At 36.0% G+C, this 18,349-nt stretch overlaps 1 protein-coding gene across 2 annotated transcripts in view; it reads left to right on the top strand.

Annotated features, from left to right (window-relative positions):
• Positions 1-18,349, top strand: part of NKTR (natural killer cell triggering receptor) — a gene marked incomplete at both ends in the record, with an annotated part of 48,349 nt that overhangs the window by 3,508 nt on the left and 26,492 nt on the right. For both annotated transcript variants that reach the window (XM_084246760.1, XM_084246759.1), the window contains 3 exons: positions 15,710-15,784; positions 16,976-17,083; positions 17,591-17,635. In XM_084246760.1, coding sequence (XP_084102886.1) covers positions 15,710-15,784; positions 16,976-17,083; positions 17,591-17,635 — 228 coding nt within the window. The remainder of the gene's footprint in view (positions 1-15,709; positions 15,785-16,975; positions 17,084-17,590; positions 17,636-18,349) is intronic.

Here is an 18,349-nt window from a genome sequence, read left to right as displayed (position 1 = left end):
TTTACTTTTAACATCTCTGCTAGTATACGTAAAGTATGATTCTTACAGACAGGAAATAGATGGGTCTTGCATCTATCCATTGTCACAGTCTTTGTCTCTTAATTGATGTGTTCAGACTATTTACATTTAATACAATTCATGATTTATATATTTAATATATATTTTTCTTCTGTTGTTCCCCCACCCCTCACCCCATTTCAGTATCTGCATCACTGCAGAGATGCCATCTTTTCCTTTATGAGATTTTTCTGGTTCATAAAATGTTGGCAGATGTTGGAATTTATGTATTTTCTGTATTGATGTAATATAGTTCTGTATCTAGTTTAACTCCCGGAGAAATGTTGACTGTTTTATTGTTGATGCTGTTATATTCAGTGGTTAGCCCTGTTAGGTTCAGCTGCAAGTTCCTACCCCACCCTTTGCCTTCTGGGGTTAGATTCATACATGTGTGAATTAGCCCAGGAATTCATATACAACTATGGGATTGTTTACTTGAGTTCCCTCTTTGCTGAGATCTTCCCAACACATTCTGGCCCTAAGGGTTCCCATTCCTGGTCCAGTCCTTTGTAGAAAACCAAGGTTTTAGTTTCCTTCCTCTACTGTTCTCTGTGACTTTGTCTCTGAGAGTAAGAGGCAAGAAGATAGAGAGAAAAAGCACTATGGATCTTCATGCCCATAGTTCCCCTGCTCAGACAAAAGGGTGCCTCTCTTTTACAGTTTTATGTGCTTGCCTGCTCCCATGGCTGTCACTTGCATCTGCCACTGTAGAATTGCTTAGGGACTAGGACGGGAGAGAATGGGAAAAAATGAAACAGAGATTGAGGTTTTCCCCATTTACTCTGACCTGTAGAAGCCCTCTGCTTCCTAGATGATACAGAGGGTTTGCACATGCAGGTTTCAGATTGCTTTTGACTCTGCGTATGGGAGGAAAAACCAAATGGGAAATTCATAAACAATTTGATGGGCTTGTGTTCTGACTCAGTTTCCCAGTCTGCCTGCTACCATTTATTTTTCAGTCTTTAGATGATTGTTCTGTGCTTTCTATTTAAGAGGTTTGAGTTGCATTCAGTGAGAAAGAACATATTTACTCTGTCTTGACTGACCTCAGAATTTCTTACAAAATTTTTAAAGATGTTAACTGGTAGAAATTAGTTGATCTTTTTTGTCTTTAAAATACGTTCTTTTTTTATTTTATTTTTTTAAAGATTTATTTATTTATTTATACAAGAACTGGGGTACAGGCCAGATGCGCGGGAGGGTGAGAGTATTCACCAGAGAGAGAGTGGGGGACAGAACAGGCAGACTGTTGAAATACACTGCTGAGGGGAGCAGCGGGCGAGACAGGAGAGGTCTGCCGCGCCATGTGGGATCGAACCAGCGCTGCAGAGGTTGCGGACAGCTTCACAGCGCTGCGTTCAACCACCTGTGCCACCAGGGGAGGCCCACATTCATGTTTTTTTTTTAAAGTATTAACATTTTATATGAAAAATGATACCCATTTTGAAAGTATAGATATGAGATCTTCATTGACAGTTCATTTTCTGACAGGTAGGCTTTCTCTTCTTCAGTTACATTTAATTTTCAAGAGTTGTTAATGATTGATTAAACTGAAGACCTCCCAGAGTAGTTAGGAAATAGAAATCTTGTTTTTTCCTCCTTAGGTGCCTTAAGACCTTGCCTTTTCCTTGCTGCTTTATTCAGATCATTGTACCAAGAACTGGTGTCTTCGAACCCATTGGACCAGGTTTTAGCTATCTATTGCAAATGGATTTAAGTCGCTTTATTCAAGAATGGCCATGAGGTTTTACATTTTAGTAGATACTGAAACTCCCAATAAGGTAGTTAAGGTTTGTAGATAGCCTTTGACACAGTCTTGCTACCAAAATGTAGCAAGAGCCAATCATATTTTGCCACACATGCTTGTTAGCAAGCAAGTTTGACATACCTCTAAGTCATACAACCAGTTCTGTAAGTTTGATGAAGTCCCAATTCTGGTCTTTTCATTGTTCTGACTACTTATGTGAACGATTCCTACTCTTGAAAATTGTCACATGGATCTTTTAGTATTGGATACTAGAATACTCCCGAATCAGAACTAGACCTAGCACTTATTGCCGACCCAGCCTCAACTTCTACTCCCTAGTCGCTAAAGGGTACCTCTCCACATTCATATGTTTTGTTAGTGCAAGGGTATGGCATATCCCCGAATGTTTTTATTCAGTCTGATTGGTCTTAATACCACTAATTTACCAATAAAACTCAGTTCTAACATTTTTCTTGCTAATTATAAGGCCTCTGATTGATTAAAGATAACAAAAGCGCTTTTAGTAGCTACCTCTGGAAGATAGCCTTTTATTGCCCTCCTTGTGGGACTATCTTTCTACATTAAAGATAACTTTAAAATTCACGAGTTCTTTATATCAGGATGTCTATGTAAATTGTTTTAAAATAAATAAATTGTAATGTACTACATTATAACAGAATAATATTGGGTTGCTGGAAAAGTCATGACTTTTCCAACAACCCAGTAGTATAGTCCTTCTGTTTGCAAATTGTGAGGGGCTTTAAATGAGACCTGTTGGGTCAAATTCCTTTTTTTTTTCTACTACTCTTCTGTCAGTGGTATACAGTATTGTTTTCTTTGGGCTACATGATATGATGATAGACTGAATGCAGGAGATAGAAAGGAAAGAAATACTATGTCAGACGTTATGTCACATGTGCAAAAATGTAAAACAGTGATTCTGATCTCATTAAATTTTTTGTTCATTTTTTAAAATAAATTATTAAAAACTGATGTTAACATGCAATGAGTTTATTTTGAAATGAATTAGTATTTCTTAAAATTTCTGTTTTAATTTCTAATGTGATATAAATGTCAGTAAATATAACCCATTTAAACAACCTTAAGTGTCTGTAACAGTTGTTAAGAATTAGAGTACAAGGTTTGAGCCAAAAAATTTGAGAACTGATGTCGTAGACACAACAGAACTCAAACACTGGGCTTTATCTGCAGACTTTTAAATTGGATATAATTTAACATTTATAGTTGAAAAGTAGCCCTGAATAGTTAAAGCAATTCTAAGAGAAAAGAAGAAAAACAGAGGTATCACACTTCGTGTTTACCTGCAAAATATGAAAAGACTCCTGTGTTCATAGCAGAACTGTCCACAGTTGCCAAGTCATGGAACTCACCTGTGCCCATCAACAAATGAATGGATAAAGAAATTGTGGACTATATACGCAATGGAATACTACACAGTTATTTAAAAAGATGAAATACTACCCTTGGGGGCAAAACTGATGGATGAAGGGATTATGGCAAATGAAATGAAGTGAAAGATATCGGATAGTTTACTTGTCTTTGTAATATAAGTAAGTAGAAAACCAAGTCTAAACCAAAATATAGCAAAACCAAGTCTTGGGCTTAGAATAAAAATAATTTACTGGTTGTCAGAAGGAAAGTGGGGAGGGAGGTGGGAATGGGACAAGGAAGTGGATAGGGCACTGGCACGGGTGGTTGGGTGGAGGGTAAGTGGAACACGTACATATGGAGTAATAAAAATGTAATCCCCAAATTATTATAATAAAAAACTTGAAAAATAAAAGCAGTAAAAAAAATTGCCCATGTATCTTTTACCCAGAGTCACCTTATTTGCATTTTATACCACTTACTTATTAATCTCTTTCTGCACATATATACCATTTCTGAACCATTCAAGGATAAATTACTTATATCATGTCATGCTACCCCTGAATCTCTCATTGTGTGTTTAAGAATAGGGATATTGTCTTATGTAATTACAATGCAGTTGTCAACATAAATTTACATTGGTGGAATACCTTTTTTTTAAAGATTTATTTATGCATATAATAACAGGGGTGCAGGCCAGAGGTATGGGGGGTGAGAGGACTCACCAGAAACAGAGTGGGGAGCACAAAAGGCAGATCTACTAAAATACACTGCTGAGGGGAGCAGCTGGTGAGAGGGACAAACGGCCTGCTGCACCATGCCATGTGAGTTCTCTCCCTGGTTGGGGATGATAGAGCTGTGTTTTTAACCCCTGCGCCACCAGGGAGGTCCTGGTAGAATACTTTTAATCTACTGTCTCTAATCTACTTTTGTGTTTTGGCCTAAAAAGTCAATTAAAGCATTCTTTATCCTTCCAATACAAAATATAGTCTCGCATCAGATGATATATTCAGCTGTCATGTTTCTCTATCCTGTTTTTAGATACTCCTTTTTTCTTTTATGACTTGGGCACTCTAGAGGACTACACCCCCTCTTCCATTTTAAAATAGAATGTTACTCACATTGTATTTGTCTAAGGCTTAAAGATGGATTTCAAAAGTATTGACCAGGGTGTTTATTTAAAGAAATGCTTGATTTTGGAATTTTTCTTTATGTGGGCCTCAGTAATATCATAAAATCTTCACAATTTATCAAAATAGATAAAAATGCGGATGTAGTTGAAATGAGTGAGTTTACTGCTTACAATTCACATACATCCAAGAAACAGAATTGAAAATGTATCCTTAGTAAATTGAACAGTGCGAAGTATTTAGAAGTGATACCAGTAAGTTAGTTTTAAGTAAAGAGGCAGAGAAATGTTTGAGTACTACTTGTGATCTTGGACAAAAGCTTCTTGACATCTTTGTAACATGGAAATGTACTATACAATTTTATCTTAATGTGGTTCTAAAGATAGCAGTATGGCCACATTTGCTAATATTGAAAATTTTATCCTGTAAACTTCAGACTCACTCAAGATAGACTAATCCTTGGGGAGAGAGAAAGAGTGAGGGGCATATGGGATCTGACTTGTACTGGAGGAACAGAAGAAATGCTTCTTCCATCTCAGTCTTACCCTGCGTCATAAGCTTATGAAGAGTGACTGGATACAGTGACCTGCATTAATTAAATGACTTCTTCACTTTTTAGATAATTATACAGTAAGTAGAATTGCCTACATAATAAGTTTACTGGGAAGAATAAATAAACAGTACAATTTTCTTACAGGTTGTGTTTTTGTAGTATGCATTTAATGGGATGGATTAGGGAGCATGATTTTAATGACACTGCTATTTGTGTTACCAATCAGCAAAGCGGGGAACAAGTGATATGGAAGGGGCTAGTTGAACAGCACTGCTCTTCCGAGTATTTTAGTTTTTTTTTTTTTTTAATAAATGTAGATTGAATGATTGACTTTATTGTTTTATTTATTTATTTGTTTTGTTTATACAAGCACTGGGTACAGTCAGAAGCGTGGGAAGGTGAGAGAATTCACCAGAGCCACAGCAGGGAGCAGAGCAGGCAGAAGGACCTAAGTACACTGCTGAGGGGAGCAGCGGGCAGCAGGAGAGGTCTGCGCACCATGCGGGACCCTCCTCCAGTGGCCGGGGAGCAGCTGGGTATTGAACCGTTGCTGCAGAGGCCGCAGGCAGCTTCGCAACCCAGCGCTCAACCACTGCGCCACCGGGGAGGCCCTGAGTATTTTAGTTTTAACAGTAATTTACCACAAAAAGTATTACATTAATGATAGCACTGGGAAAGTAGGTCTAAATAAAATGTGTCATATTAGGATTTCCTCAGTGATGTGTAAGTTTTATAATTTACTCTTTCAGCTAAAAACATGCATTTATTATTGATGCTGCTAAAGAAAAAATTATTACTGCAAAATGAAAGTCTCTGGCCCCAACTCCCATTTTCCGATGGAAAGTTATTTTTTTTTAAATATTTTATATAATTCTTAACATCATTTTTCATCTTTGTACAATGTATGCATTTTCATTTTGGTTATATTCCCCATAAAATTGTACCCCCCCCCTTATTTTGACTCTAGTTCTTCCTCTCCCTGCCCCTCCCTAATCTCCTCCCACCATAGCGTGTCTCTGGTTTATAGTTGCTTGTTGATTTTGATTATTACTTTGCATTGATTAGTCTTTTTCCTGGTCTCCTATTTAGGTTTTCTAAATTCCTGCTATGAGTGAGACCATCCGGTATTTTTCTTTTCCTTTGTGACTTATTTCGCTGAGCATGATCCCTTCTAGCTCCATCCATGTTGCTGCAAACTGCATGTGTTTATCTTTTTTGATTGCCGAGTAATATTCCATTGTGTATATGTACCACATCTTCTTGATCCGGTCATCTATTTTGGGGCATTTGGGTTGGGAAACAGTTATTTTATATGTGATTTTTGAGAATGGCAGTGTTTCTTAAAATTCTGTTTTGTTATTGTAGAGTAAGCTACATTTGCAAAACAGCAAACCTAGTATCTGGCACTGTTTAAGTTTAATTATTGCATGAGCACTTCGTCAAATTAAGGAGTTTTCAGATTAAGATTATTATGCAGACAAACTTTTTGTCATTGACAGAGGCAGAGCTCTAACCCAGGTTTTCTCTTACAGTTATATCATGACTGCAGTACAAAAGCTAGGGTTTAGTATTGTGAAGCTCCTTGAAGAACAGGTCAGGTTTGAAGGGTCTGCTGCGTTAGAATCTCATTAGAATACTCCTTGACCTAAGAGTGGAACTAAGATAGGAAAGGGGATAGATATGACAATAGGAAATTCTTACATAAAAACTTATTTATCATACTATCTTCCATTATAATTTTTTTTAAAGATTATGTATTTGTTTGTTTGTTTGTTTGTTTATACAAGCACTGGGCACACAGTCAGAAGCTCGGGAGGGCGAGAGAACCCACCAGAGCCAGAGCAGGGAGCAGAGCAGGCAGAAGGACTGAAGTACACCGCTAAGGGGAGCAGGGGGGCGGCAGGAGAGGTCTGCGGGACCCTCCTCCGCTGGCTGGGGAGCAGCTGGGGATCTAACTGGCGCTGCAGAGGCTGCGGGCAGCTTCGCAACCCAGCGCTCAACCGCTGCGCCACCGGGGAGGCCCCATTATCATTTTTTACAGAAAGGGATGAAAAATTCAGCTTTTGCTTCTTCCGTCCTTCCTAGAATTTTGGCTAGTATTAGTTGTTTGATTAATCACATTGGTATTATGAAACAGGTAAGCTTTTTTGCTTGTTCCCAGAAGTGAACCACATTTATAAACACTGTTTCTATTAGAGCGTGCTTTCTAAGTACCAAACCACCAATTTAAAGATGATTTTTCAACATTTAATATTTGGTATAGATAGTAGGGAATATTAGGGACAGAAAGGAATATTATGAATATTAGGGAAAGAAAGGATTATGACCAATACATAGTTAGTTTGCAAATTCTAAACTATGACCCAAACTCTCGTTGCATCTGTTTGGTTGTTTTAAGTTGAAAAGAACTTATTTAGTATGTGCTCATTATAAAAATATTTATTAAAACATAAATCTGCCTTAAAATCCTGCCATGCAGAGATGATTACTAATCGTTTCTGAATATCTTACCTGAATTTTTGCACCTGTACATACACGTTTTAAAAAATAGTATCATGCAACACACTATTTTGTGGCCTGCCCTTTTTTTTTTTTTTAACTATAGAGAATGTTCTGGACATTTTCCCATTTCATTAAATTAAGTTTTATATTGTTACTTTATATACATAAGCTTTATATAATTTTCGTGGCTGTAAAGCTTACCACACATGAAAGTATCTGTATCAGTTAAATTATATGATAGTGTTGGTTGCTCACATAAACACTAAATAACAATGGCTTAAAGCATAAATTTTACTTTTTTCTAGCACATCTTCTTGAGAGGCAGGGCTAATAATGTTAGGAACCCAAGATCTTTGTCTTTTTTACTCTGTCAATCTTAATGTGGGGTGGATGGGTGAAGCTCTTGACAGAATAATTCAAACGTGATCAATACAGATGAAATGATGGGATTAGAAGAGTGATTTCACAACCCTCAGTATAATAAGTGATTCAGGAAGGGATACTCAACAGCGAAACCATTGGATTAAAAGTTGTTACGGAACTTGATAAGCACATTTTCAAAGTAACATCCCATTGATTATTTAAAAAGGATTGGGGAGTACCTTTACAACTGAGAGAACTGGCTAATATTTTAGCATCACCAGTAATGGATCAGACAGCTGTGTTTCCTTATGGGTGCAAAAAAGGGATAGAGATGGAGACAGACTGTTTTGGATTAAAAGAAACCAAAGTGTGACAACCAAACTAATACATAATCCTTGATTAGATTCCCACATTAAAAAAAATGTTATCAAGGGCATTGTGGAGACAGTTGGGTAAATTTGAATATGGACTATGTGTTAAACTATACTGTTAATCACTATTCTATTTCGTGGGTATGATAATGATACTGGAATTAAGTAGAATATAAATTTTTAGCCACATATATGCTGAAGTAATCAGGGTGAAGTGTCATAATGCCTTTTACTCTGAGTTTGCAAGAGCAAAATAAAGTAAATGTAGCAAAGCACCTTCATAGATTTAAGTTTTTAATATGAAAGTTTGAGCATGGGGGATTGCATTTTCATTCAGATAACCTTCAGGATCATCTTGTTAATTTCATTTATTATAAGTCCCCTTAGTTATTTTGCTAGAGTAGAAACTTAAATGAATATAGGTTATGTTTGAAAAATTTGACACATTTGAGTCTTCCTAAGAATAGGATATATCCTTTTATTCAGGTTGCCTTTATGACTCTCACATTGTGTAATTTTCTTTTTATGGGTCCAGCACACAGCTAAGTAACTGGAGTGCTTTTTTTTGTTGTTGCTATTAAGGATGATTTTTTTCTGACTAGTTCTTATAGATCTAGATCAAGAATTTCAATGTCCCTATTAATATTTCAGTTCCTTTAGGTTTTCTAGGTGTATGGCATATCTTTCAAATAATGATAAATTTGCTTTTTAATTTGATAAATGCTTCTCATATTGTTCTCTTGTCTACTGTATAGGCTAGAATTTCTAGAACAACATTAAATAGCAGTAATGCTAACAAGCACTTTTGAGTTGTTCCTTACTTTAATGTTATACAAGTGTTCCACCATTAAGTGTAATGCTGGCTGTTGATTTCAAGGTGTCTGAGCATATGTATTAGGTTAAGGGATGAATGTTGGCTTTCATTAAATGCTTACAGTTTTTCCTTCACTTGATAATTTATATTAATAGATTTCCTAAGTAATAGTGTCTGTTTAAAAATAAGATTGATATATAGAGTATTTTGTTTTATATCTTCATTCTCAGGCTTTGATTTCAATTTATTTTGCTTATCTTAAGAATTAGTTGATGTCATTCTTTTGGATGGTTACTTAACAGCATTTTAGTTTCTTTCCTAGACCTGTTTTTAAGTCTATATCAGCATGGAGTTAGAATCCATGCTTTCTTATACTTCTTTTTCTTGAGTTTTAGTATTCTTTTATTTTGTTTTCCCCTGAAAAGAACTATCTTTGGGATTGATGTATCCAGTCTAATACTTTTCTGTATTCTTATTTTTAATTTTCCACTTTCATTTTTATTAAAACCTTCTTATAATTTCCTTAGGTTTGCTTATTGCTTTTTTTATCTTTTTAGTTGAGTGACTAATTTCTCTTTAGTCATATTCATTTATGAAAATATCTGAGGCTGTATGCATTGATTGGGGTAAAGATGTTTAGGGCAAAAATTGGGATATTTTTTGCCTTGTGAAACCTAGCAGCTCTAAGATCTGACCTCGTTCTCTGCCATCCTAGTTCCTACAACTTTTTGATTCTTTGCTCTATGCTACTAACTACATGAGCCAGTAAATTCTTTTGAATTTTTGCTTGCACACTCTGCAGGATATTTAGCTGGGTGTTGATTTACATGTCATGAAAAAAACTTTATATGCCCCTGTAGCTAAAAAGTCATTTTGGGTTTTACTTTATTTTATATCTTATTTGTTTTCTTGCTATTTCCTTTGTTTTATATCTTTTTACTATGGGTTGCTCTACTACAGTAATTTGAAAGATGCTGAATATATTTTTGTTTCATGGGTGATTCCATGTTTAAGTGTGCGTAAAACTTGTAATTTCCTCTTTTATCTACTTTAGCAAAGTCTACCTGTTGGCCCCATTATGAAATATGAGATGTACTTTCACTGACTCAGCCCCTTCCTTGGTTTTTAATAATACTGTGATTACCTTCTCACTCCCTCCAGTTTAATTTAGCTTTACACTGCAGACATAAAAAAATATCCATTAAGTGAATAAAGCAAGTATGATATGGCATATATGCTACTTAAAAAATGTATCAATGGGGGCCTCCCTGATGGCGCAAGGGGTTAAGTCTCAGCACTATGAAGCTATCTGCAGCATGAGTTCAATCCCCAGCCAGTGAGCTAACTCACATGGCGCAGTAGACCTGTCCTGTCTCCCCTGCTGCTCCCCTCAGCAGTGTATTTCAGTCAGTCTGCCTGTTCTGTTCCCCACTCTGTCTCTGGTGAATCCTCTCATCCCACTCCCCACCTTTGGCCTACAGTTCTTGTTTGCATAAATAAATAAAATAAATCTTTAAAAAATGTATCATATTTGCTCGTTTGTGTTAAAAAACTGAACACATACACATGAAGTTAATGAAAGTGATTTATCTGTTGATGGGAGTTGCAACAACACTTCTCATTCTTTACTTTTTCCACTGTTTGATTTGAATCATGGAAATGTTATCTATTCAAAAGAAAAGGAATATTTTTTAAAGTATCTAAGAATAGTAAAAAATTTACCATTATGGTACTTCATTTCTTAATAGTATAACATTTTTATCTTACAATTATAATTACTATAGTTATTTAGGTTTAATTCTGTGTTGTAATGGATTGCCACTTTTTTCCTACAAGCTTTTCCTCATTAACTCTTTGAGTCATACCTCAGAGTTAAATTTCAAATAGAATTTTCAGGATAAAATACAATATTTGATTAGCCATATATTGGTTCATTTTCTGTGGTAGCAATGCTCTGTGGTCTCCAGTTTCTAATCTGAGGTATCTGAAGCCAGCCTGATTTTTTATTTTTTGTGGGTGACATATGTCAGCTGCCTGGATGCTAGAAGGAAATTCTTTTTCTTTATATCTTTGAAAATAAATAGGTTTTATTAAGCCATGTCTTGATGTTGTTCCACTTGTAACAACTTGTGCTGGTATATAGTGAGTAGTTTGGTCTTTATTTCTTAGGTATTCCTTCAATTATGAAAGTATTTTACTAATCTCTATCTTTGAATAATCATTTATAGTGCTTTTATTGCTGATATTATTATTGTTCAAATGTTTATTGAACACTTACTCTGTACCAGGTATAGTACAAATCAGTGGAAATAGAATGGCATGTGCAACAGATATGGTCATTATTTCCCTGCCCTCACACACATCAGGCCTAGGTTAGATATAAGTGCACTTTGTTCATATCACTGATGCATCATCACTTTAGTAGCAGTATAAGTCTACCATTCCCAGCTAAGATATGAGCTCCTCAAAATGGCAGTGTCTTGGAAAACCTGACACTTAGAGAGAATCTCAGTAAGTAGTATTTGAGTAGATGACCCAATTTTCTTGAGTTGTTGCACCCATCTCTTACGTCCCTTTTAGATCTTGCTCTCTGCCTACCCAGTATAATCTCTTCCTGTCTTTGCTCTTACCCTCATCCCTTACTTGTAATTGTACAGTGATATGTGTCTTCTATAGTGTATCACCTCCTACAATATTTTTTCTAACCAGTGTTTACTTTACCAATTATCATATATTTATGTTCAAGATATGATGACTCATTTTTCACCATTGCACATGCAATTCCAGTCTGTTTCTGAAAGGTGATGTTTGATTTTATCCAGATTCTGAGTATTTGTTAATTTTATTCCTGCCACCTAGTGGCTAAATCAGAATCTACAACATCACAGACTTCTGTCTGCAGCCAGTTAAAAATGTGTTTGTTGATCAATGACTGATTAATCTCATATCATTCTCCTGTTTTAATTATTATTAAGGATCTACATGTAGGTATGTTAGGATTAAAGTCAGAAGTCATTCTTCTCTCTGTCAATTTTGTCCTTAGCTATGTATTTTTTTAAAGATTTATTTATTTAAAGATTTTTTAAAAAGATTTATTTATGCATATAAGAGCTGGGTACAGGCCAGAGGTACAGAGTGTGAGAGTATTCACCAGAGACAGAATGGGAAGCAGAACAGGCAGATCCACTGAAATACACTGCTGAGGGGAGCAGCGGGCAACACAGGAGAGGTCTGCTTCGCCATGTGGGTTGCTCCCTGGCTGGCTGGGGATCAAACTCATGCTGCAGAGGCTACGGACAGCTTCACAGTGCAGTGCTCAACCCCTTGCTCCAGCAGGGAGGCCCCCTTAGCTATGTATTTTTTAACCCTATAAACATCATTTACTGATGCTTACACAAACCATTTTCAGTGTATTTGTTAACATAATAGTAATACTGACTGATTGTAAAAGATACTAAATCCCACTAAACTGTAAGCAGTGTTTGTTAAATTACAAATATTTCTTTTTTTCACAAATAAATTTTATTTTTATATTCCCCATGCAATTGCACTCCCCTTATTTTGACCCCAATCCCTCCTCTCCCCACCCCCCATAGAGTGTCTCTTGTTCATATAATTACAAATATTTCTTCACTCAAAAGCAGTATTAGTTTCCAGAGAGGCTTCAGCAAAGTTTACCACATTATAGGAGAATCAGGCATTTACTGTTGGGAAATGATATTGCTGTCACACTTTTTTTTTTTTAAGATTTATTTATTTTTATACAAGAACCGGGGTTAGGCCAGATGCGTGGGAGGGTGAGAGGATTCACCAGAAACAGAGCAGGGAACAAAACAGGCAGACTGATGAAATACACTGCTGAGGGGAGCAGCGGGCGAGACAGGAGAAGTCTGCTTCGCCATGTGGGATTCTCTCCAGCCATCTGGGATCGAACTCATGCTGCAGAGGCTGCGGACAGCTTCACAGTGCGGTGCTCAACCGCCTGTACCACCAAGGAGGCCCTGTCACACTCATTTTCTCCATCATTTTGGGAGCCAGAGAATCTTCTGTTATGCAAATTCACTACCAGTCTTCCGTAGGTAACTTTAAAGATTATATCTTCAGAATATTTTCTATTTTGACTTTCAAAAATAAAAGTGTATGTTCTAGGGCCTCCCTTTGGCTGTACAGAAGCTTTCAGTTTGATGTACTACCAGGTGTTTATCTTTGCCTTCACTATCACTGCTTTGGGTGATGAGTCTTTAAAGATGTTTTTGAAATGTATGTCTTGTAGTGTTTTACCTCATATGGCTCAACAAAAACAAAATAAACAATCCAGTCAAGAAATGGGCAGAAGAACTTAAAAGACTTTTCTCCAAAGAGGAAATGCAAATGGCCAACAGGCATATGAAAAAATGTTCCACATCCCTTATAATTAAAGAAATGCAAATCAAACCACACTGGGGTACCACCTTACACCAGTAAGAATGGCACATATGGAATAAACAAGCAACAACAAATGTTGGCGAGGAAGTGGTGAAAAAGGAACTCTCCTACATTGCTGGTGGGAGTGCAAACTGGTCTAACCACTATGGAAAACTGTCTGGAGGTTCCTCAGTCTACTAAAAATGGAGCTACCATACAACCCAGCAATTCCACTCCTAGGGATCTACCCAAATGACACAAAAACACTGATTCAAAAGAACACTTGTACACCTATGTTTATTGCAGCACTATTTACAATAGGTAAAACCTGGAAACAACCCAAATACCCCAAAATAGATGACTGGATCAAGAAGATGTGGCATATACACACAATGGAATATTATTCAGCAATCAAAAAAAGATAAACTCATGCCATTCGCAGCAATGTAGATGGAGCTAGAAGGGATTATGCTCAGTGAAATAAGCCAGAAGGAAAAAGAAAAATATCGGATGGTTTCACTTATAACAGGAATATAGGTGAACCAAATAAGACATAAGTGTAAAAAAAAAAAATAACAGTACAAAACACAACAAAGCAAAAACAATTATAAATCAGAGACAATGCAGGGGAGGAGGAGGGAGAGGCATCAGAGGGAGGGAGGAGGACAGGGGACTGTGGTGGTGGTGCATGGGTGCCTTGGGGAAGGAAACTCTATGGGGACTCAACTTGAGGGGGTGGGGGGAAGCAAATATTGTTCAAAAAAAAAAATTTAGGGCCTCCCCAGTGGCGCAGTGGTTGAGCGCTGGGTTGCGGAGCTGCCCACAGCCTCTGCAGCGCTGGTTTGATCCCCGGCTGCCTGTTGAGGGTCCCACATGGCGCGCAGACCTCTCCTGCCCCGCTGCTCCCTTCAGCAGTGTACTTCATCAGTCTGCCTGCTCTGCCCTCCCCTCTGGCTCTGTGAATTCTCTCACCCTCCCGTGCTTCTGACTGTACCCAGTGCTGGTATAAATAAATGGATAAATCTTTTTTTAAAAAAAAAAAAATCTAAAAAGATAAAAATTCTGAAATGACTAGATTCTCCCCTTTGCTTTTTCCCTTAACTTTTTCTTCTTTCCCTTAAATATGATGATCAGCTTAGAAGGTTTTGAAATTGTTTCACAATCCAAAGCTATAGGCAAAAAGTGTTGGCATAATAAAGTCTTAAAGAATGAAATTTTCGCACATTTTATTCCTTAAGGATGTATATTACTCAGTATCTTGGTCCTCAAAGGAACTGACTGACATGAACAGGAGTAAATTAAAATCTTAGTGATATGATAAAATAGTTTAGTGATCTTAGTTAATCAAGTCATTTTTCATCTACTGAACGCTTGACCCACAGTTAAATAACTTTTTTAAAAAATTGTCACTTTGAGTAAAAAAAAATGTTCATAATAGAAAAGCTTTTGTAGAATAAGGGGAAAGGGACTCAGGAAATTGATTGTAAATCAAAACCCCATTTCTTGTTTTTTTTTTGAAACCCTTTCAGGGATGTGCATAGTCAAAACTTATAATAATAGTATGATTTGCCTTTTGCTCTCTCATTCATAAGCTGAGTTTCCAAAACCTACAATGATAATGTAATGATGTTACTGCTCTGACTGCTGATGGAACATGTGTATTGTGTTTTAAAAATTTCTGGGTTTTAATTTATAATACAGTAAATAGCAGTAGATACAACACATTTTTTTAATATTTTATTTTATATAATTCTTATATCTTTTTTCATCTTTGCACAATGTATGCATTTTCATTTTGGTTATATTCCCCATACAATTGCATCCCCGCCTTATTTTGATTCTAGTCCTTCCTTTCCCTGCCTCTCCCTCCACACACACCCCCTCCCACCCCTGTAGTATGTCTCTGGTTTATAGTTGCTTGTTGATTTTGATTTTTACTTTGAGATACAACACACATTTAAAAAGCAATAATATTTAAGAGTTTGAAGGAGTTCTGAGACTAAAAAGTTTGTGAAACATTTTTCTATGGCTTAGTTAAGTAGAATTTGCAGGGTTGGTCTTTGTCATTTTTGTTTACTGTAGGGAGTTTGGTTTTGGTCTGCTTGCTTGTTTGTTTTAAAACCATAACCTTTTCTCTTTCTGTTCTCATGTAATTGAGTTTTAATTGTGGATAGTGCAAATAGAGTAGAGCTCTTGTTCTACTTGTTAGTTGGCCAGTGATTGCCCAGTTAAATTCTAGCCTGTTAAATCTTTCAAAAAATTAAAATGAATTAGAAAATTGAACTACCCAGTTTGTTAATTCTATTTATTTCTCCCATTTAAAATGTGATATATTTAATAAACTTGCTTACCTTTTTTTCCCCATCTGTTTTATTTCAGTTGGTCGCATTATGTTTCAGCTCTTCTCAGACATATGTCCAAAAACATGCAAAAACTTCCTTTGCCTATGCTCAGGTAAGTGAATTATGAGATTATTTCTAATGAAAAGTCCAGGTTTATACTTTTACTTCGATTTAACAGAGTAGATATTTTCCTTTAAGAGTAATGGACTGTAGGGCCTCCCCTGGTGGTGCAGTGGGCCTCTGCAGCGCCCTGTTCGCCCTGTTGGTTCCCCGGCCTTCGGAGAGAGTCCCACCAAAAAAAAAAAAAAAAAAAAGAGTAATGGACTGTAAAATGAGCATAGCAAGTAAAAAGCAATTTTCACTGATATGAAATCAGTGAAGGATTTCTTAAAGGAATAAGAGGAGAAGGAAATGGTCTTAAAAATGAAATAGTAAGTGCAAGTATATGTAATGAAATCTCTGTACAGTGTAATTTATTACATAGTAGCTATCAAAACTGATTTGTTTTGGTAGAATTTTACAAATTTCATTACTTCGAACAAATTTCACATTCCAGGCTTCACAAGAAATTTAGAACTAAAAGATGGAAAGGCAGAACATAATGAAATTCTTTATCTAATTGCATTTATATATTTTTTTTAAAGATTTATTTATTTATGCATACAAGAACGGGGGTACAGGCCAGAGGTATAGAGGGTGAGAGGATTCACCAGAGACAGAGCTGGGAACAGAACAGGCAGAATGACAGAGTGCTGAGGGGAGCAGCAGGCGAGTCAGGAGAGGTCTGCTGCGCCATGTGGGTTGCTCCCTGGCCGGGGATCAAACTTGTGCTTCAGCGGCGGCGGTCAGTTTCATAGGTTGCGACTCAACCCCTTGTACCACCAGGGAGGCCCTGGATTTATATTTTAAATAAGTAGAAAAGTTGGAGAGGAAAACATTTACAATGTTACTTTAAACATAGAAAAAACAAATTGAAAATTTTATCTTATTTTTTTCAAATTGAAAATTTTAAATCCATAGGTAGTTACACACACACACAAATTTGCACCAACTCTTTGAATATATTCTTTACTGGAGTGTTAACCTTGTCTAATCTTTTTTTTCTTAGATAGCATGTAGCCTGTTAGACATAATTTAACATTTACATGCTGCTTTGTATTTGCGTCAGTGTGTTAAATTATCAATCACACTGTCTACTTGTATCTCTCACATCATGTAGGAGGAATTGATACAGGATTAACTGGACAGTACTTTTCATGGAAGGATATGTTTGTAGCTAAACTTCCTTTCTTTTTTTTTCCAGGGGAGAAAGGCCTTGGGAAAACAACTGGGAAGAAGTTATGTTATAAAGGTTCTACATTCCATCGTGTGGTTAAAAACTTCATGATTCAGGGCGGGGACTTCAGTGAAGGTAGAGCTAAAAGTTATTTTCTTTATAATTTCATCTATCAGTTTCTAAAGTATCTCATTCACTATTTTAATTGTAAATATTATATCACTTAGTATGATGTAAATATTAAGTGATCCATGAATAGTTCTTAGGTGAATGAATGTTGTAGACCAATAATGCTTGGAAAAAACAAAAACCTAAGACATTTTGTTTTTATACAATTTTAGTAATATAATAACTTGGTGAATTCTCTTATAACAAATGTCAGGGTACTGTCTGTCTATTCTAGAGTTTTGTTGGTGTCATTACTGTTTGAAGCAAATAGGTTACGGAGACCATTTTTTAAGTAGCATTTTTTCTAATAGGATTTACTTATATTTTAAAGATGAGATTAATTGAGGATCCTTAGAATTTTGATTATCTGCTACAGTTACTACTTGTTACCTCCTAAAGCAAATTGAACCATACAAATTATATGTATTAGTATGTTGATTTTTATTATAATTTAATGTAGGTCATTATTTGCAGGTAATGGAAAAGGTGGAGAATCAATTTATGGTGGATATTTTAAAGGTAAGGTTTAAATTTTGTGGTCTTTTTCAATTCTGATATTAAAGCAAGTTTGATCATGTACTTTTAATGATAAGCGGTTTTACTCATAGTTCACTTTTTGCATGAAACTAATGCTGCATGAAAATACTTTATTTGCATGAACTTGGGGATAAAACTGTATTGTAATATATATAACTTTTAATTGACAAGATTAATTAAGGCTAACTTTATGGTTAAACATGACTTTCAGCATGGAGGTTAGGCAACTATATACATGAAAACTCCTATCTTCCTGCCTAAAACTGTCAACATATTCTTTTGTTTATAGAGAATGTGGTCTTTTGCAAAATGAAAAGGTAAGAGAACGAAGCACAGTAACACAAACTCCAATTCTGTTCCCTTGCACCCTTCCTAATAAATTTATGGACAGTCTGGGTCAGGTTGTGGCTGGATTTCTATATTGCTTGAAGACTTGGAAAACTCTGTATACTATTTCATACTTCATGCTTCTATATCTTTTTTCTTTTCCCAATGGGTTACTACTTCCCTATCAGGGAAAAGAATATAGTTGTGTTTTTTTTTCCTAAACCAAGCAGTTTCTTTGCATAAAAGTTGGTATTTCCTCCTTTCTCAAAGGTTTGTATGTTTTCTTTTATGTACTAGAACTATATGATTATGTTTTATTCCTACAGTAGTAGCATTTGCATAAATCTAACTATTGCACTTGCCCCAAAA

The sequence above is a fragment of the Talpa europaea genome, assembly GCF_964194135.1.
Source record: "Talpa europaea genome assembly, chromosome: 11".
Taxonomy (NCBI): Eukaryota; Metazoa; Chordata; class Mammalia; order Eulipotyphla; family Talpidae; genus Talpa; species Talpa europaea.
This window is presented reverse-complemented; position numbering and strand designations above follow the sequence as displayed.